Genomic DNA, 20,722 nt, shown 5'->3' on the forward strand with positions numbered 1-20,722 from the left:
AGATCTCTCCTGTGTGCCAGCGATTGTGACCGGTCACTTCATGTCACTATGACTGAGATAGCGAGCAGCATACATGATTTGGCATAAGTTGCACTCTTGGACAGGTTTGTACAGGGGAAGTGAAGGAATACTTGTAAGTCACTGCTGAGGGAATCCCTAGAGAGATCAGGTGATCAGCGGACATACCAGCCCCATCCTGCCAGCTTGGCTGACACATATCTCTCCAGCAATCAGGAAGCATCAGTTACTCCTTTATTTGGGCCCATGCAGTCTATCCCCATATTACTCAGTCATAGTACCGGTACATTTCCAAACACCATGATTTCTAGTCACCTTTGTGGAATATGTGCAGATTATTCCCTGGTAGATAGAAGTAAGTGACTACAGTGTGATATGTTGTAAAGCCATTGCTCAAGGGGCTGTAGCCGGTATCTGAATGGCTGGTACTTGCGTTCATGGTCTTGGATAAGTGACCCTAATCACCACGCAGCCTGGCAGGGGATAATGGAATGTTTTGCTTTAAAAGAAGAAATACAGGTTTGATGTGGGGTGAAACCATGTCACCGCCAGAGTAAAATTGTTTAATTTTTTACATTTAGTTATTTTATGGTCTGTGTAAGAGTTTCTGGTTAACAATGAATCATACTGGTCTACTATTGAAAAAGCATTGCAGGGAGATTGTGATAGCTTCATTATGAGAGTGGCGGTAAAGTGGGCGTGTACTGCTACATCAGAGAGGCGTGTCCTAAAACTGACTATACATCCAAATGCAAATGAGCTCCAAAGCAGTTAGTACGATCTATTTGTTAACGTAAACACACTGACACTTTCCAGGGATTGCTCATGCATTGTGTTTTACAAGGAGTTCCATATAAGTAGCCAGAGAAACCTTATTTAAAAATGCATGTAGCCATAGGGATCATTGGCCTTATAAGCAATGCAGGGAAGTGGCACTGATTATACAATTTGAATGTATAGGTCTGATTTTTTTCTTTCCCCAAGTATATAACAGCTACATAATGGCGGAAAGGTGCAATGAGGGAGATTACTATACTCGTCGGGGAGTCTCCCTGACAATCAGGGAGAGTTGGCAAGTGTGCAATGAAGCTGTGTATTTAGGTAGACCTGTTCTTCCTCTGCACAGCAGACTTCCAAAACAGAAATTGACGAGCCGTCTGCGACGTAGTGAATAAGATGTCAAATATCTGAAGTCTTTCAACTTTTACATATTTTTTTAAATGTTACATAGTAGTTTTAATAGGAACAATGTATAGGTTTGATGCCCATCAATTGTTTGTAATGACAAACCTAACCAGGGGTAGCTGAGTGATGTATGACTAGTCAAGATTCAGGTGATGCATATTCAGAAAGTCAACACCAGGATGTAGACATGTTCTGAAGGTCGACATGGCCTTTAGGTTGACAACCAATATTTCGACATACAATTATGTCGCCCGTTAAAAATGTCAACACATTCAGGATTCTGGTATCTGCATGTTTATTGTTCTTATTTTAGCCTAAACCTAACCCTAAAAATCAACATAAAAACACATGCCGACATTCTGGTGTTGACAGGTTAAATGTAGTCATTCTGAATGTGTCGACATTTTGGCAATTTCGGCCTAATTGTACGTCGACCTATTAGTTGTCGACCTAACACTCATATCGACATTCTGTTGTCGATCTTTTGAATGTCAACTAGCTGACCGGTAACCAGGTAGCCAGTCTACTGCTGTTTTAGGTAAAAAGAGCAAATGGTGTTGTTTTATAATTGATTATAACACTTATTTACCAGTATGAAGAGACAAACACTTCTAGGAAAGTTAGGGTTTTTGTTTTTTGGGGGATTTTGTTTAACTCTCTTGATTATCATTAGAGCAGGAGTTCTTCTTTTTTGACCATTAATGGAACTGTGTATCATTCACAAACTGCAGGATTGACTGCCAAATTCTTTTTGTATGAAGTCGGAATAAGCACTCAACATTAGTTACAAAGTATGTCTGGAAGATAATGCAGAGCGTTCTTGTGTTAAATTCAGATTATTTTTAAATGGCACATTCCACTCATCTGCCAGTAAAAGTATCCAAATGTATAAACATACTACAATTTTCTCTTCTTGTACCAGAATCTATGTTTGGGTCTACTTATTTATTTATTTTTTACTTATCTAATAACCCCAATGCAACATCTGATATTTATATTCTGGACAATTTACAGTTACTGTGTGTGCAGCAGTGGACAGGTTTCTGCCCAGCCTGCGAATGGGTGGGCTCAGTTCTGCCTTTATATAAGGGCATGGAATGTGCTCAAGTTTTGTGTGCCAGTAGATTGCTTTCACTGAACTCAGCTCACCAGCATCTGTTCTCTCTGACAGACAAACTTATCGATGATGAACATCTGACCAAAGCAGAGCAGGAAAGCCAGCATCTGAAAGGTACAGTAAGTGTCCCTTATGTGTATGGGGGATAGCATGTAATGGTATGTTATACTTTTTATTGTTCGCTAAGGGATAGAATTTGTCCTAGCTGATGAGTGTTAATATTATTTTATTTAGTAAACACAGTACAAGCAAACCACTGTTGTGCTGGCCGAAATTATTTCTCTGCACTTCGCAGCTGTTGGGGGTCTTTTTTTTTTTTTTTTCCCTGTATAATGCAATAACTGCTTTACTCATTAAAGTGTGTTAATTGTCTATATTTCCGTATTCTTACAAGCTTTATTCATGAGTCCCTGGCCCAGATGATCTTGCAGTCTCTTATCTCTTTACACACAGTTATATAAACAAATTAGTTATATACACACTATAGTCTAATGATGTACCAGTCCAGTCTTAGGACTGTGGAAGGAAAAACACAAACACAGGGAGAACATACAAACTCCACGTAGATATCGATCTGTATAGGGTCAAACCCACAGTGCTAAGGCTTTGGTGCAGCACAGCTGACCATTGTGCCACTGTGCTGTCATCTTTCCAAGTTAACAGTTTATGGTAGGAAGCTCCGTTTTGGATTTTCAGCTGTAGCCCCACTGCATAGTAATCGACCTGTTTTAAAGAGGTCGATTAATACCCTGTTGAGTATACAGGTATTTGATAAAAACCTGCAGTCACCTCAAGTAATGTATATTTAACGTACACACGTTATTCGCACTTGCTACCGCTCATATTAGCAGAATTAAAGTTATGGTTCAAGTTAAACAAATGTTTGGAAAATAGGTGGAAAAGCCCCCCACCCCACTTAATACCATCCGAAAACCTGACTGCAGCTGAATGCTATCTTAACACAAGTGATACTATTTTGAGCAAGTTCCATGTGTTGGATAGATTGTAGGTGAGAATTGACATGACCTCCCCCTTCCTTGCTTGGGGTAACCAGCACATGCAGGGTGAGTCTGCTCAGCAGGGATGTGGGTGTTGGAGTTGCCCCTTTTGTATCTTGCTCCTCCTTAACACAACTCATCCAGAAGGTTTTGTGGCACAGTGCTTCAGTCCTTACATGGTACTGCGGGATACACTTGGACGCTGAGCTGATAAGTGCCATTCTTTGGTGGGTGTTCTGTGTCAGATGGTGTAGATTTACAGAGCATTGTTTCCTGCTTTACTGCTTCTATACGTTTTAAAGGTGTTCTCACCCAGATGTCATAATCCATCAGAGCTAACGGTAGGTTACCCTTTGTCTCGATACTTGGCTGGGAATGCTGAGACTTGTAGTTCCACAGCAGTTACGTTGCCACAAATTACCTGCCTGTACCCCTCTGTATCTTAACTTTCAGGAGTGGTTAAGGTTTTGGACTTTTAAACCTTTCTGCAAAAGGACTAGTGGTGATGTACACAATTTCCTACATTACTTTGCTCTGCCGCAAATGTAACATGAGAGTAACTTAAACTTTAAGATGATGATGGCCCCGGCAATAGAATATTACAAGTGGCTTCTCTATTTTGTTATGTACAGTTACAGGTTTTTGTGTTAGATTGATGCAGCTGTTCCAACCCTTTGTTTGGGGGAAATATATACTCCTAAATATTATCGTGAGTTTCATTTTAGGTTTTCAGTCTCATTACGTAATTGTGTTCTGCCACCTTTCCTGTTTCCTTTTGTTTTGCTCACAATCAAGGCAGGGTTGGCTGTTGTGCCCTGTTTATGAACGCTTGACCGCTTGGAATGGGGTAGCCACATACTCTGCCAACACAGTACAAACAAACCACTGTTGCCTTGTAGTATGACAAAAGGAGACGCTATAGGGTTCCGGCATTTGCGATGAGCTTTATAGGCGCTGTAACATTGAGTGATGTAAGACACTGTTGGATGAGCATGCTTTAAAGCTGTCCAGGATGATTCCACAATACATGACAGCCCGTAGTGTGGGAGATCCTCCATTGTTATTTGTATACGGTAGGTGTGAGGGTGCAGTCTAAGCTCTCCTCAATTCCCTCATTTCTGATCATGTAGCTAGGCTTGTTATCATCAATAGTTTTACAGATTTCCAGGGTCACCATTTTATTTGTATGTGATCGTGTATAGTAACCTGTACAGATTTCCAGAGCAGTGTTATGTGTATACAATCATGGACTCGCTGTGTGTTGCAGGACACGTGAGTAAGTGTAGACATAAATGTGTATTATACTGTGATCTAAACTGTCCATACACACAAGCCATAACTGGGTTTTAACAATGGAACATGAATGGTGTAATTGTGGTCATAGATTGAGGAGGAAAATATGGCCTATGGATAATTGATACATTTATCAGTAATGATGTATATATCTGAATAAGTGTATAATGGTAACATTACTGCATGGGTGACATGTATGTATGGGATAGGTGGATGGTATTCATTTCAGCCATTCAGATGGATGTCATTCATCAACTGCATTTAAAAGGTAGAGCAAACTGGTTGCTATGGGCAACACTGCAGTTTGCTTAATTACCTGCAAATGTTTAGACTAGAGAAAATGAAAACCTGTTGTAGAGTTGGTGGGGGCAGCCATACTGAGAGCTGGTTTGCTAAGGTATTAAAAAGTACCGCTGTGGGAGCTTAAAGAGATGTAAGACCCTATATTTAACTCAAGCCGGGTAACTAGGATTTCTCATCAAGCGCATATAGTGGGGTAAGATTAATCAGGGCAGAACAAAGGGGGGGGTCAATAATTACTTGAGCATGCATACTTTAAAGGTTGCACACTAATTGGTATAACTTTATTTATTTAAAGTGTAATTGAAACAACTGGGATTGGTGTATACGGATCAGTGACATAATACAGTTTTGTTTTTTTTGTTGATGTGGTACCACAAGGTATCCACCGCTCCCTACAGGGATTAAACCATACAATAGAACATCAATACACAGAATATCAACACATAGAATAACAAAACAATACAACTAAATGCAGTTATGGGGTTAGGAATGGGAAGAGTACATGGACTCATTAAGGCTGATGAAAGCAAGTAATGAAAACTCACCTGCTGGAAGAGTTGTGAGTAACTATGCAATAATATGGTATCCAACAAGTGGGTGGACATGCAGGGTCCGTGTCACAGGTCGGGACTAGTAGACAGGAACAGAGATGCACTGGAGACATGTATAGTGCTATAAGTAGAGGACAGAGGAAGAGTGACCTGTCAATGAGGACTTAGTCTAAATTGATGGGTGTAACCTGGTGGGTGCGCTGGGAAGGAAGTAGGTGGGGGGTTAGAGAGGGGTAGAGTATTGATTTATGAGGAGGGCTGATAGGTTTTTAAGAAGAGGTGAGTCTAAGGACCTGTGTTGAAGGTGTGTACTATATGGAGGTAAAGAGGGCAGGTGGGAAGTGACAGACTAAAGCAGAGGAGAGAGATGATGATTGGGGAGGAAAGGGGGAGTTGGTGAATTCAGAGATGTCACTTCCGTGGGAGAAAACTAGATTAAGAACGTAAACACTAGAATGGGAGAGAAGGACATCCACTTGGTGAGATCTATGTAGAAGAGAGGGAGGGAAGTTTTGAGGCAGCAGCACTAGTGGTTCCCCAGGATGAGCGAAGGAAGGTCAGAAGAGAGAAAGTGAAGGAGTCTGGCAGCAGCGAGGTTGGGACAGGAGGACAGTAGATGACCACCAAGAGAAAGTGAACTGGGTGGGAGAGATGAATAGAGTGAACTTCAAAGAAGGACAGGGAGGTTTAGGTGGAATGACCTGGAAGGTGCACTGGTGGGGAGAGTAGGACTCCCATGCCACCTCCCAGGTTGAGTAATGTGGGTGAACGAGAGCCTCAAAATCCAAGTGCAATAGGGGAAGTGATCTGATCGGAAGAGTCAGGTTTCTTAGACAGTATGATAGTTTAATAAGACGGAGACGAAGTGATCATGGATGGGCACCAGTTTATTACATACAGACTTGGAGTTTCAAAGGTTCCAAAAAGGGAGACTGATTGGATTATGGGAACATGGATGAGGTTGGCAGGGTCACTAGTGTGCGGTGGGCTGGGGAGGTGGAGGATTTTCAGGACAGGGAGAGAACAGGGATAGGAAGGACAAGAGATGTAGAGGAAGGGAGAAATAAGTGTGCTATGTGGGGCATAGAGATGAGTGAGGAAGTTAGAAGATTGGTGTGCTAGCAGGGAAAGGAGAGTCAGATAGGAATAGAGCAATAAATAATGGAGGGGAATGGAGTAAAATGAAGGAGACAGGTAAGAGTGCGGAGGATCAGAAAGATGTGGAGGTGGGTGGATGGTGCATGAGGGGGAAAGAATGGATGAGCCAAGTAGCTTGGTGGTGGCAGAGCAGAGGGGTGAGTGAGAAATCATATAACAAATCAAACAATGGCAATAATAATAAAGGCAGCTGTAAAATGGTACTTAAAAAATAAATGTGTGTAAAAATTTAGGATCATTATGTCAGTATGATGTAAATAAAAATGACAAAGATGCTTTAAGCAGAAAATTAACTGGTGAAGAGTATAGTCAGTGATGCCTCAGCAATGTAACTAATTATTGATAAGCAGAATACTATAAGACAGATGTTTGGGAGTGATGTGCTAGTAAAAATATACTCTAGTCTAGAACAACAGTGTTTACAATTTAGGACAAAAGAGGTTCTCAGGTTCTCCACTCAAACCTAAAAATGACTGTAATTCCCCTGCTCAGTAGTAGTAATCCTCACCCCCTTTGCCTTTCTTATTTGTGAAAATAGAAAAAATATGTTGTCTGAGGACCGCGTTTGGGGACCTCGGTGTTAAAGTTCCCCAACAATTCAGGTTTTAGAGATATCCATGCTTAATTAGTACCTCAGTCAATTTAATTTTACCACCTGTGCTCAACCATGGATATCTCTAAAACCTGACCTGTTGGGGAGCCTTGAGGACCGAGTTTGGGAACCTCTGGTCTAATACAATAAATAAAGCTAATTTATCCAACTTTTTCTTATGTGTAACTTTTGTAGGGAGTCCGGCAGAAGTGAAAGATTCAGATTTATCAGACACACTCAGTCCTAGCAAGGAGAAGAGCAGTGACGACACTACAGGTATTCACCATATGTTCGTATAATAATGCCACATAAACATTAGACGAAGTGTGTGTATACGGCGATATAGTCTCCGGCGGGGGTGGTGACATTGGTAGGTGTATACACGCTTAATGTCAGCCACAATGAACGATGGCAGGGGAGGGCGTTCATAAAAATCGTCTAGTGTGTATGCCCCTTAAGCCCCACGGCTGGTGCATTTTGTCACCTAGTTGTATAGCTGTGCGATATCTCCAATGCCTTGCATAAATATGTATTGGAATCTTAGTATCATTTAGTGGTGGCTCCAGAGTTTGGGCTGCAGCACAGTCCAAAATTCAAACTGGGGAGCCACACCAACTGCAAGTGAAGCCCGGCTGGCGATGTTTGGCAGAAGTTGAGGTGGCAGTTGGTGTGGTTCCCCTATTTGAATTTTGAACTGCGCTGAAGCCCCACCTCTGGAGCCACCACTGGTATCATTTGATTGTTTTTTTTTTCCCAACATCGCATGTACATTAATCTGTTTCAACTATCTCTTTACATCCATTTGGAAGCACTGGAACAATGGGGTGTAGAGGTGCTGGTAGGAGCTTGGAAACTTTATGAAACAAACCCAGGATGCAGTCCAAGCCGTTTCCCTTCTATGTCCCCCCACTGGGAAGTCTCAGGTTTTTCAAGTGTCCATAGGAGCAGGGCATTGGGGGAATGGACGGTTAAAGTGCTGCCAATGAAGCATTAATTGCCAACGTATTGTCACTTTTATTTAATTCTTTTTTTTGTTTTTTTTTTTAAACTACAGAACTGATCTAACAGCCAGTGTCGTCAGACAGCTTATCTTGAAGTGTTGACAGCATTTCAGGAATTCAGATGTGTTCTAAATGAATCTTCTTTTTCAGTGGGGCGAATAGGGTGTTTGTTGTGCAGACATTGCCAGCAGAGGGGCTCAGCACAGCCTCTCACCGGCATTAGGGTCCTGTGAAGTGCTGCTTCTTCACTCAGTCCTCTTGGCACCATGTTAGGTTGGCAGTTGATTTCTATTGCTGGACCCATAGCATAGGGCTGATGCAGATCTGAAGATTAGTCTGTATTGCAGACAGAACTTGTGTGACTTCACACTCTTCATTCTCAGGAGCTGAACAGGTGATGCTGAGTCGTATGTAACATCTCCATTTGTGGCTAAATAGGTGTTTAACAGGCTATTCACACTAGTCTTAGTTTAGCGAGAACGTATCACAGAATTCTAGGCTAGCTGCAGAGTTATATGCCTGTTCTGATATGGACCTCTTGCCCTAAGGATATGACTGGGGCAAGGGGCGTTGAGGTTGTATAGTTGCAAACAACTCTGCATAAGGGTGAACGTGCACGTTGCATTTCATACACATAATCCTGGTGTAATTGTGGGGTGACTTGTATACATCGGAGTCTGTCCCACAGTGTCTAAGGGGGAGGAGCTTCTCCTCAGACTGATTTTTCCCCTCTTGGCAGATTTTCTGTGTGTGAGAGAGCATTGCTGACAGGACGATTCAGGCACAGCTTCACCTCGCTCTGTACCTCCTGACAGCCCTTAGCTAGTCATTTTTATACCATTTATATATAAAGTAGTAGCCTCCCCCATACTCTTTTCTATTGCAGTCCTTCTTTTCTTTACTTCTCACCCAGCCTCAGGGGGTTATACAGTGTATTTGATGTTAATGAAGAGGATCTCGCAAAAAGACAGGGTGCAATGAACTTTTGAGCTTTGTTTGTTAAAAAAAAAAAAGAGAGGAGACCGGTTGTTTCTTTTCTGTAGGGCGTGTTCAGAACCTGATGATGGAACATATTTTTACTTTTCTTGCAGGATATTATTTTACTCTTCACTGCCTAAAGTGGATGCACCTATAGCCAGACTTTATGAAATAACTACAATATTTGAGCTTGTATTTGTTGCAGCTGGAGTCTCTTAGAGCTGTTTAGCCTGGAAGACCGTTCTTGGTCAGAGCAACTGTCCCATGCTTTCCAGGCCAGCAGATGTCTGAATTACTGATTTTGTTGGCACATATTCAGGATGCATCTGAATACATAGATGATGTCACTTTAATTTCTTCTAGTAATTCTGCCTCTTCCATGGGAACTTTATGGCTTAGCGTTAGGTAGACATTCTGTTTATATTTTCAGGCAATGTTCTGCTTGATTCTGAATTAAGGAAAAAGTCACCATCAAGGCAACGGGAGCAAGGAGCACAATTTTCTGCTTGTCAATGTACTAAGATCTTTCAGTCTTATGGCAATCTTCTAAAAGCAAGTCTAGGGTGAATTTCGCACAGGATTCTTCTTTTCCCATAGTTTGCAAAGCTATATAATACGAGGTATTTGTTATGTATAACCACCTTTTTAGAGTAAAAGCAAAGAAACACAATTATCAGATGGACTAGATGATGGTGCGAGTCAGAAATGGAATACTAACCGTGCCCCCTGACAAGGGTCGTCTTTCTGTCCTATTTTAGTCTTATGGCAATACCAGAAGTTCATATTGAATGATCCAGTTTCCTTCCACATGGTGGACTGAGGAAAGGAGGTCACGCTACATAGTAAAACTTTTGCAGCCCAGTCCCAGGTGTTTTTTTGCCACAGGCCTCCGTTAATCCTTGCTCCGGTTCCTTCTCGACAGAGGAGGTTGGATTTTTATTCAAACCTATTTCCAGTTTAAAATGAAAAGATCTCAATGAATATCCTTTGATCATCAGGATTCAATTTTGAAAGTTTCAATCTCTGACTCAAGGCATGGGATCAGGCAAATTCAGGGCATCCATTGTTGTAAGGGTTGCATATTTCAGGTCCCTATTGGGAACAACATCCGCGCCTGCTCAGATTTTATGCAGAAAATAGTCCATTACAGTTTTGTAGTCTCCCGCTTTGGCTAGCGACAGCACCTTACAAAGTTAGTGGCCTTAACAGTGTCTCTCTTAAGAGATAAATAAATTACTGTTGTTCAGTATTTAGGAGGTTTTTTCATTCAAGGTTGATTCTTCCTCTTGCCTCCAGAAGAATATCAGAGTGTTATTCAGGTGTTGGTCTCATGGATGGCTCTTCCATGATAAGCAGTCCAGGCTAATTCCTGTTATGCTGTGATTTTCCTAAGCCGATTTTTCAACAAAACTCTAAACAGGATTCAGAAGTTGAAGCCTTGTCAGGGCTCTACTGACTCTCTCACTGATTTTGGTTTGGTTACCTACTAGAGTATTCAAAGCAGTATAGGTTTCTCTGTTTCAAGTTACTGTAAGTCATGAAGGAGTTTTTAGCGAAATAGAACAAGTCATCTATTTCAATATAATATCATCTTCATGGGCTTTGGCCAAGACAGGTATCATAGCATCCAAAAAAGGTCCTGGAACGAAGATAGTTAACTATCTCTGTTACCGAAAAAAAAAAATATAGAGCAATATAGAAGAATCCTGTATTCATTTTCTATCTCTAGATTGGCCAACAGAGCATGGTATATGAAAAATCTAAGAGTGGCAAGTAGTCCAGCTTGGCTTCTACCATTAAGAGATGATCTTGGAGATTGTTCCTGCATCAAAATTTACTCTAGCTATAACTGTCTGGCTATTGAAGCCATGCTGTTAAGGTTTAAGGGTCTTGCTGATTCTGTTATTCAGTCTATGATCAGGCTAGTAAGCCTTTATTGGTCAGAAATTCTCATAGTATTTGTAAAATCTACATATCTGTTGGAAAAAAATAAAGGTGGTTCCACTTCCACCTTATCCTTTCCTAACTACCCATCTTTACAAGAGACTTAATTGTTAAAGGCTCAAGTGTCTGCTCTGTCAGTGCTATTTGTTTGAAGGATTATTACACCGTCATCCATAATTTTATGTATATGGATTTTATCATGCTCTTGCCTGCACTGCAAAAATCTCATTTTGAACCTTGCAGACTGTGGATCTTACATTTCTTGGCTAGAAAATGGCATGTATTTGGCAGATTCAGCCACAGGAATTGAGCGTTCTTTCCTGTCGATCACTTTGCCTGCCAATGCCATTTTATCCAGGGCATTCTGAGGTTTTCTACTGGAGAAACAACCTGTATAGAAAAAGTCCTTTAAACTTATTGATGTGGTTTGGATCCCTTAAGATTTATTACTATAGAACGGCAGATATCCACAGGTAATTGTCAAGTCTTGCATGATGCACAAGGAGAGGTTGGCAGCAACTACACAATTATTTCTGTAATTCACTAATCATATATTGGAACAGATCTCCTTGTTCCAGGAAAGGTTCATTTTACCAGGGAGTGCCTTCTGTGCAGTGCAACACATGGTCTTGGTGAAACAAATGTGTCAGGGTGCAGCCTGGCCATTTGACTACACCTTTAAAAAGTTTTATAGGTTAAATGTTTTTGCATCTACAAATTCTTCGTCAGATGAAAAGTTTTGCAGCCTACTATATCAGAGCGCTCCCACCCTTAGGAAATGGCGGTGGAGAAAAGTGCTATGTCCCCATTGTTCTAGAGTCCCCCAATGTGTTTGAGAAAATTAATTTTAACTTTAAATCTTTTTCTCGTAGCCCATTGGTGGATACTGGGTGTCAGACCGGTGCTCTGGTGGTGGTCTTGTTTTGACATGTCATTCTATTGAGAATATTTTATGTTTTGGTTCTCTCCTCCTTCTCACTTCATTTTTAATTCTCTTCACTCCACACTGCTCCTACCAGCATCTCAATACCCCATTGTTCCTGTGTCCCCCAATGGACTATGAGAAAAGGATTTAACGTAAGTGCAAAAATCATATTTTTGTGTAACTTTTTTTTTTTTTTTTTTTGATCATACAGACGGCCAAATGGATGAGCAAGAGCTGAATGAATCACTTAACAAAGTCACTATATTAAAAGGTAAGCGTTCTACTTTCAGGTTATTTTATTATGTTGCCTCCAGATGTTGCTTAGAATGATGACTGGTAGAGCAATATGCCCATAATAAATTCTACAGTATGTTGATGGTGTTTGTGGTCAGCACCACTTATTAAAATTGTACTTCACCTTAATTTGGTTTCCCAACTACAGATGTGTCCTCTTGCATCCTTGCCACTAGTACTGCAAACTTGCGCACTCATCGCTCCATGCAGTTTGCCATGGCTGCATGCCCCACGGTATGCCATGCCGCGTGCTGCATTCGCACCATGCAATCCTGTGGGTCGCGGGTACAAACGCAGTGTACGTATCCATTCGCTGGTGTGCGGCTCGCGTCATACGTGGCGCAATTTGCCGCACATGCGTCAAAGATGCAAGTGGACATATTTGTATATTTTGGATGATTTTAGCCAGGACCCATTCACAAGATCAGTACAAGCGGAGACTAGAAAAGTAATTAAGCCTACAGTATACTATCCTTAAATGTGTAGATCTTCAATTAAAAATGTTCTCGGCTATATTGATCTTGCTGTGTGCTCATCGGAATCGGTATGAAAAGCCGGCTGTTGGGATGCCTCCTGTCAAAATACCGACAGGCATCCCGATGGTTGGTACCCTCCCTTCTTGTAGGCTAACCCTCCCCACCGCGCACCCTAACCCTCCCTGTTAGTGCCTAAACCTAAGTCTCCCTCCTTTGTGCGTAAATCTAACCTTCCCCCCTTAGTGCCTAACCCTAACCTTTCTCCCCCAAAATTTAACGCTAACCCCGCTATGCTATCTAATCCTAACAACCTGGGCTTGTTCCCACTAAAACATGGAGAAAAGCAGCGAGGGGTTCCCCTGCAACAGTGGATACAAGCCCCAGGTTAGAGCGGTCTATTGGGGATCCAAAAAGAACCCAGCATGCTTTACCTCCCAGAGACTTCCAGCCCGGTGCCCCAGGGTGTTTCTCAGCACCTTTGGGCTGTGAGTAATGGAAAAGTCAGGAGGTATCTTTCCACCCCAGTGGTCCCAGAATAATGTCAACATGCATCCTAAAACCCCACACAACTTTTAGCCCTTTCCCTGTGAAGGACTGGTGGTGTGTGTCATTTGCATATACACTAAGATTGCGGAGAACAAGTCCCATACTCAGCGACTGTGAGGAATTGTCCTTTTCCAGACGACCACTGGGAACTGCTGGCAGTGGCTGGGAGTGATCTCTAGGCAATCTCTCTCTGCACTACGGAAAAATTACATTTATCTATAGATGCGGGAGGGATCATTGTACCCTATTAACCCATACTGGCCCAAAGACATGTGGAGTGCCCCTATTTCAGGCGCTGTCCCCCATCATAGTTACTTTCTGGTGATCACCAGACTATGATTAAAACAGTACACAAAAATAAAAATGTCCACAATAGCGTATAGACCTATATACAGGTATATCATAGCACAGCTACCTCCTTTCATGATTCTGGTCCCAAATGATATGTTTTCGTGATCTGATTGTATTTGCTATTGTGAGTGAATAACGTAATGGTACAGAGCTTGTGTGTTTCCCCTCTTGTCCTCCAGATGAACTGCATCATGTTCAGTCTGGCTCTAATGATGCAAAGCAGGACATCCAGCAGCTGGGCAAACAGTTGGCCGAGGCCCAGGATCTTGCCAAATCCAGCCGCCAGAAATGCTTAGAACTTCAAGGTGAGATCTGAAAATCTGGAGGTGGTGTAAGGAGTTTAATAAGACAGTATAACTTTTGTACTTTTATGTAGGTGTCTCCTAAACTGATCGTCTGTATTTCCTGATGAGATGCATTTCTTTTAGATAAATCTAAACTGTCAGAATAGAGTATAAAGTTCCCAAAATGGATATTACTGTATGACACTGATAGTAGGTAGCATAATAAATGATTCAGTGGATGGCAATGTAGCACAGCTTGGGTTAGCCTAAACTCTTCCTGCAGCTGTTGATCACCTAACATAGCACCATGACCAATAGTGGTTAGTTGGTATGTTCTCCACTATATTAGGTTGGTTGGGTGGTATTTAGCCAAAAATGCCATCTACATGCACTGGTCTGATGGTTAAGCAGCATTGGGCTGACAGCATACAGTTATATCAATTAGACATTTTACGTATGTGGGGTTCTGCAACATCAATGGGATACTGTGATTTTAGCCTCTGGATGTCTACTTCTTAAGAGGGAATTCGATTAGCTGGTAATTTACCACGGGCTAACTGATCACTTGGGGCTGTGCAATTAGCTGCACAGGCAGTGACAAAAAAAAAAATCCTGACACCTAGGTGGTTAACGGGTGCCGTGACCCTGTTAACTAGGGATGTGCAGGCTCAGATTAGTTCGGATTTTCCCGCCAAGAATAGGGTCTCAGACAGAGGCAAAACGTCATCTTTCATGGACAAACCTCATCATTCCTGGACAAAAGTCCATGAAAGATGATGATTGTCCATGAAAGATGACGTTTTGCCTCTTTCTGAGACCCGATTTTTGGCGGGAAAAATCTGAACTTGGCCGGGAAATCCAAACTAATCCGAGCCTGCACATACCTACTGTTAACCCACAAATCCGTGAATTTCTACGGATCTCTGTGTTGACGCCAGTTAACCCATGTTGACGTCGATTAACACGTCAATATAGCAGACATTACCAAAGGTATCTGGGGAAAAAGGAGGAGCCTAATTGAATAGCTTCATGCGATCAAGCCCTAAGCTACTTCCCTTTTTCACAAGTGAAAACTTTTCATGGCTAATTGAGTTCCTCCCTTAATAGCCAATGTATTTTGCCTCTTTAAAAAGTTACTCCAGAAGCAAAATAAATAGTTGGTGTCTATAAATAGGAAACACTTAACACAATACTAGGATCAATAAAGACTGGTGTAGTAATAAAAATACACACCGCAGAGCCTAGTGTCCACTAGGAAGAGCACCGTGAGTTATGTGCCTTTTAATAGGAGCTCTATGTGTGTCTGTTTGTAGTACTTCTAGAAGAGGAGCGGAAATCCAGTAGGAAACAGACTGAGGAGTCCACCAAGCAGATTCAGCAGCTCCAAGGTATCAAACCAGATCATTTCAATACTTGATACAAGTAGTCAGTGGTCTTTTATCAACTAAGTGCTGAGACACAGGTCTATGCTCACACCCAATATCATGATGTTGTTAAGCAGTTCATATATTGACCGCTTTGGTAGTTGCCTTTCTATACTAGGGCTCAGTAGACTGTACCCCTGATATAACAATGTGCCTCTTGGTTCTTTGTTCAGGTGAATTGCACAGGTTACAGGAAGAGATTGAAATCCTGCGGGAACAGAAAGAGAATGATATTTCCAGCACTCGGGAAGAGCTGATGAATGCCCAGGAGGAGATTGCTATCCTGAAACATGTCTCGGAGCAGATGGCCACCGAAAGAGAGAACGAGATAGCAGAGCTTCAGGGAGAGCTACAGGAGATGCGATTCGAACTGGAACATTGGCGTAAAACTGCCTCTAACAACGAGAAGGAAATTATCAGTCTACAGGCCAGTTTCCAGGCTCAGTGCCAGGATCAGGAGAGCCAGCAGAGAAGCGAGTCAGCCCGGTTGCAAGGTTGGTGAAGTCCCAATTTATTTTTTTAAAGTTGCAAAAAAAAAAAGGGAGGTAAAGGTTATATCACATTTGACCCTAATGCTTCACAGTTTGAGTGTGATTTGCTCTCTACCATTCATGGAGTAATGACTGTAGATGCCAGTATGTGCAGATAGAGAGATGGGATTATTAGGTTTAATACGCTCTCATCCTCAGCTGAACTGGAGGAGCTGAAACAGACTGTCACTTCTCTGGAGGCGGAGTGCCTGTCTCTGCAGAAGGAGAACGCGGTGCTGAGTGAGAAGAGCCAGAGGATTGAGCGTGAGCTTCGCAGGTGAGGACAAGGCACAATGCTGTGTGCAGAAATACTGAAAACCATGGCGACAGTGGTTTGGTGTGTTGTATTGCTTGTGCTACAAACACGTTTTCTAGTTCTATGTTTTTTGCATTAGGAACCAAGGCCCTCATTCAGAGCCGTACGCTCTGAGCAGAGCGCACGCTCTGAATGAGGGCCGGGCTCCATTTTCATGGAGCGTCCTCCTGGACGCTAGTATAGCTGTGGGTCACCACCCACAGGCTATACGAGCGTGCATTGTGATGGTCGCGATGGTCGAGACCATCGCGACCATCGAATTTGCGAGCCGGAGCCTGCGGTTGAGGTTTTCAACCGCAAGCTCAGGAGTGATTTTGGCTCTATCAGAGCCAAAATCACTCCCACTGACATCACTAGTGATGTCAGTGGGCCGGCTTCTGACGGGAGGCGTTCCCGTGGGAACGCCCCCGTCAGGGAGGCCCGCCCCCGGCACGCCCACCAAAGGGGGCGTGCTGTCAATCAACATTGACAGCACGCCCCCTTTGATCGGACACAACGAGTGAAGGACTTTCCTTTGCTCGTCGCGTCTGGCGCATGCGCACGACGGAGCTCCCTCCGTCGTGCGCATGCTCAGTCCATAACATTGACCCACTTGCGAGCGGACAGCCGCTCGCGAGTGGGTCTGAATCAGGCCCCAAGTGCAGTGTTATGATATATTCTACATATGAAAGTTTTATATATTGAGTCGTTGTTACGTGGTACATTTAATATTTACCACTTAAATTTGCCTGGTTAAATATTATGTATTAATGAAATGACTGCTCAGCATGTGACATGACGTTGGTGAGGGAGAATCGCTTGCGATGTCGATGTTCTGCGGCGCATATATTACAACACAGTGTGTAAGCACAAAGGTGCGATTTCAATCAAGACACATAGTATGAGCAATGTCTTGGAAAATTGATGGGCGGTGACAGGGAGGTGGCTTAGCGTGCGCACGGAGATGGCCATATTATGGGCGTATTATGGGAGTGTCACAAGCATGTCAGTGAAAATGGTTGCGTACCTGGGAAGCCATACACTGAGGAAGAAACTGCACCTGCCATAAGCTATGATGCTGTCACCTATAGTGCATCTAAAGACATACCAATTGGTACCTCAGCGCCTACATAAGCAGATAGTGGACATCTCCAGTCCTTATACAGTCACACATGTATGTACACCAGGGAAGGACTTTGTAGTGGCATTTGCATAAAATTTCAAACGGGCGACCACCAGTAGATGCATATTGCATCCAACTCAGACCCTCAGGGTTTGCTTGGTTTTTCCCATTTTATGACATTCGACTGAATCAAGCTCTTTAATCTCCATTCCGATGTACGCAGGAAGTTCACAAGTATTCTATACCTAATTAAAGTACACCGAATACGTACTGGCCAGAAGCCAACTGATTAATATTTTTTCTTTTCAATATAAGCAAAGTGCTAGTTAGAATATACAATTTTATATTCTTGCCAAGCTAATTGTTTGCATCCTCTGTACACTTCAGCTCTCAGAAGCAGTCTCTGGACCTCACCAGTGACCTCGGTGTCCTGGAGAGTACCCGGAAAGAACTTGAAAACCAGGTGGGTTGCTTGAAAGAGCAGAGTCACCGGGAGGCAGACAACTTGAAAACTCAGCTCAAAGAGGCAGAGAAACGCGTACACAGCGTTCAGCAAGAGGTAGGTTGGACATGTTAGTGTGTGTACTGACCACCCATCATCTTTCAGTTTGACATTTAATTTCCTGGATAGACATGGCCCATAGCCAGGCTGATATGAGAAACATGTAATACTTCCATCAGAAGCTCTGACTTTACTGTGACTCCACATGCACACATAAACACACACACACATAAACGCACACACACACAGCCTTTTGGTGTTTTGAAGTTGTTGGGCACCTTTGCTCTATTTAAAATTAATTAAAAATGCCAGGAGTAGACCTGTTCCTGCTACGAATCACATGACAAAAGCTGGGTACACACCACTATACGACAGTGCAACCCAGCGATGCAATAGTGCTATGTAACAATATATTGCGAGCGACCCGACATACAATGGCACAATGCATGTAACAGCACTGCAGATAGGACAATGCGATGAACAACAGATTTGGCGTACAATATATCTTTCTGATCATCGTCTAAAACGATAAATCGTACCACACATTGTATAGTGTGTACCCAGCTTTCAGTATCTTTCGCCCCCCCTCTTTTTTGTTGTCCAATCAATACCTGTCACCTGTACCCGCTGATGGACTTTTCTATGGATAGTTGAGATTTCCTCAAGTAGTTGCCTCTGTCTGATGCTGCGGGCATCTTGCTTTCTGTATTAATTTAATCTGTAGTTGCCCTGGCCGGCAAACCAGCAGAAAAGCTGAGGCTCTGTGATTGGACATCTTCCAAAACCTTGAGAGTCCTAGTAATTTAGAATATTCTCCCCGCTACCAATGTACAGCAGGTAATTTATGGGTGAGGTGGCTTCCCATAAATTAATACCAGTTGCTTAATTCTCGATAGCCTAACCAAATCAGGTGCTGGGGCAACACTTTGATACATTGTGAACAGTAGAGGTTAAAGGTAGTGTACCCTGGGCGCTAACACAATAGCACAGACATATATGATATCAATAGTAAGTAATGTACTTCCCATAATTCGCAGTAGTGCTGATGAGTGATCCGGTGATATATGGGAAATTAAGAAATTATATGATCGTGTAATAGCTTTTAGATGCAGTTGATGTTGATATACATGAATTCCTCATATATTTTCTTCATTTCCCCACATATTGCCGGATCTCTCATCAGCCCTCCTGAGATTTACTATTGATATAATTTATGTCTGTACTATTGTGCTAGTTCCCAGGGTACACTACAATTATCTCTGCTATTCACACTACATGTTAAGGTTTTGGGAAACCCTGTGTAGCATACCCCAGGCAGCTTTCAGTCCTGCGCTTTCACCATACTTGGATCTATTAGTTTAACACTTTATTACCAAGTCACATAATTCACAATGATTTGAAATTGTTTTCTCATCATATAAAATAAACCTGTAACAGGCACACAGTAATAATTAATTTCATTGTCCACGTTCAATAAGAAATAAGACTTTGACAGTTAAAACAAACATTGATCATATCTAATAAATGGTAATATGTCCCACATTCTAGTCCAGTTAGCCATAGTCACACCGCAAAAATTATTTGTGTTCCAGTCAAAAGATTGACAGTAAATAGGTTGACAATGTATAGATAGGTGTTAGACAGCCAAAAGGTTGACGGGGACAAAAGCTAGACACCGAAAAGGACGACCGGTACGAAAGATTGACACAAAAATGGTCGACGCATGTTTTTTGGGGGTTGGTTAGGGTCAGGCACTAGAAGGGGGCGGTTAGGGTTAGGCATTAATGGGAAGACTATGGTGAAGATTACAGTTAGAACCCCCCCCCCCCCCTCAAAAAAAGTCGACCTTTTGACCTTCATGTCGACCTTTGCGGTGTCGACTTTTTGTCCCTGTCGACCTATTGCCTATCTAACATCTGTTGTTTATCTAGACCTTGTCTATCTAATTCCTGTCTATCTTTTATACCAAACCCGAATTCTTCCAGGTCTGATTTCTTGATGTGACAACAGAGCCTTACAGAGAATTCCTATTTTAGCGACACAAATAAATGTCAACTGACCTTTAGTGATATAAATGAGTTCTGATATTAAATGGTGTTTCTGATGTTGTGTGCAATAACCAGATGATCCCTCCTTAGTCTTAGCTTAGGTGTGCAGTAAAGGGTAACCCCATTAAAAAACACATTTTCTCCATCCTACACAGTTCAGTATCATAGAATATTTTGCCCCCCATTTTCAGCTTTCTACCTATTAATGTAGGCTGCAGTACAGAGTGCAATATTTCTCTAGTCATATCATTTTTAGCCATATTAGAGTTTCAAGATCAGACGCAGTTAATTCTATGATTATTATTAATTTTAAAGAGTATTGAGGAGGTAAGAAAAATTTATTTAAAGGCTAACTCCCATTGAAAAGGAATAGCATCCATCCTGTGATAGAGATTTATTGGGTGTTTCAATTTTGTACTGTTTTTGTTATTTTTATCTTTGTAGTTTGAAAACACTCAAATTAAGTTATCTGAGCTAAAAGTGACGTTTGACAAAACGGAACAAGAAAAGCAAACGATTGTTGAAGAGCTCCAGCAATGTAGAGACAAGCTAAAGCTGCTGCAAGAGAAGGGTAATAATGTAAGTGTTCACCACCGCCAGTAAGACATGCACCGTGTCTTGTCACCATGCGCCTGAGCTTGTGCACATATGACTGCTTTTATTTAGGAGGTTGCTTGCAATGTGGTATAGCATTTGCTGTCTGTCGTGCTGTAGTTCTTGTGATCCCGCAGGCAACTTGGCATTTGTTCCAGTAGTGATATTACTCATATATCCATTTTGGGACTT

General features: G+C 42.1%; 1 protein-coding gene across 3 annotated transcripts in view; it reads left to right on the forward strand.

Annotated features, from left to right (window-relative positions):
• The window catches only part of SLMAP (sarcolemma associated protein), a 144,440-nt gene that overhangs the window by 111,306 nt on the left and 12,412 nt on the right, over positions 1 to 20,722 (forward strand). For all 3 annotated transcript variants that reach the window (XM_088472687.1, XM_088472689.1, XM_088472688.1), the window contains 9 exons: positions 2,375 to 2,434; positions 7,411 to 7,491; positions 12,275 to 12,334; positions 13,910 to 14,035; positions 15,328 to 15,402; positions 15,612 to 15,932; positions 16,128 to 16,245; positions 17,774 to 17,945; positions 20,381 to 20,515. In XM_088472687.1, the coding sequence (XP_088328813.1) occupies positions 2,375 to 2,434; positions 7,411 to 7,491; positions 12,275 to 12,334; positions 13,910 to 14,035; positions 15,328 to 15,402; positions 15,612 to 15,932; positions 16,128 to 16,245; positions 17,774 to 17,945; positions 20,381 to 20,515 (1,148 nt within the window). The remainder of the gene's footprint in view (positions 1 to 2,374; positions 2,435 to 7,410; positions 7,492 to 12,274; positions 12,335 to 13,909; positions 14,036 to 15,327; positions 15,403 to 15,611; positions 15,933 to 16,127; positions 16,246 to 17,773; positions 17,946 to 20,380; positions 20,516 to 20,722) is intronic.

Source organism: Taudactylus pleione, unplaced genomic scaffold (assembly GCF_031769625.1).
Source record: "Taudactylus pleione unplaced genomic scaffold, aTauple2 ptg000128l, whole genome shotgun sequence".
Taxonomy (NCBI): Eukaryota; Metazoa; Chordata; class Amphibia; order Anura; family Myobatrachidae; genus Taudactylus; species Taudactylus pleione.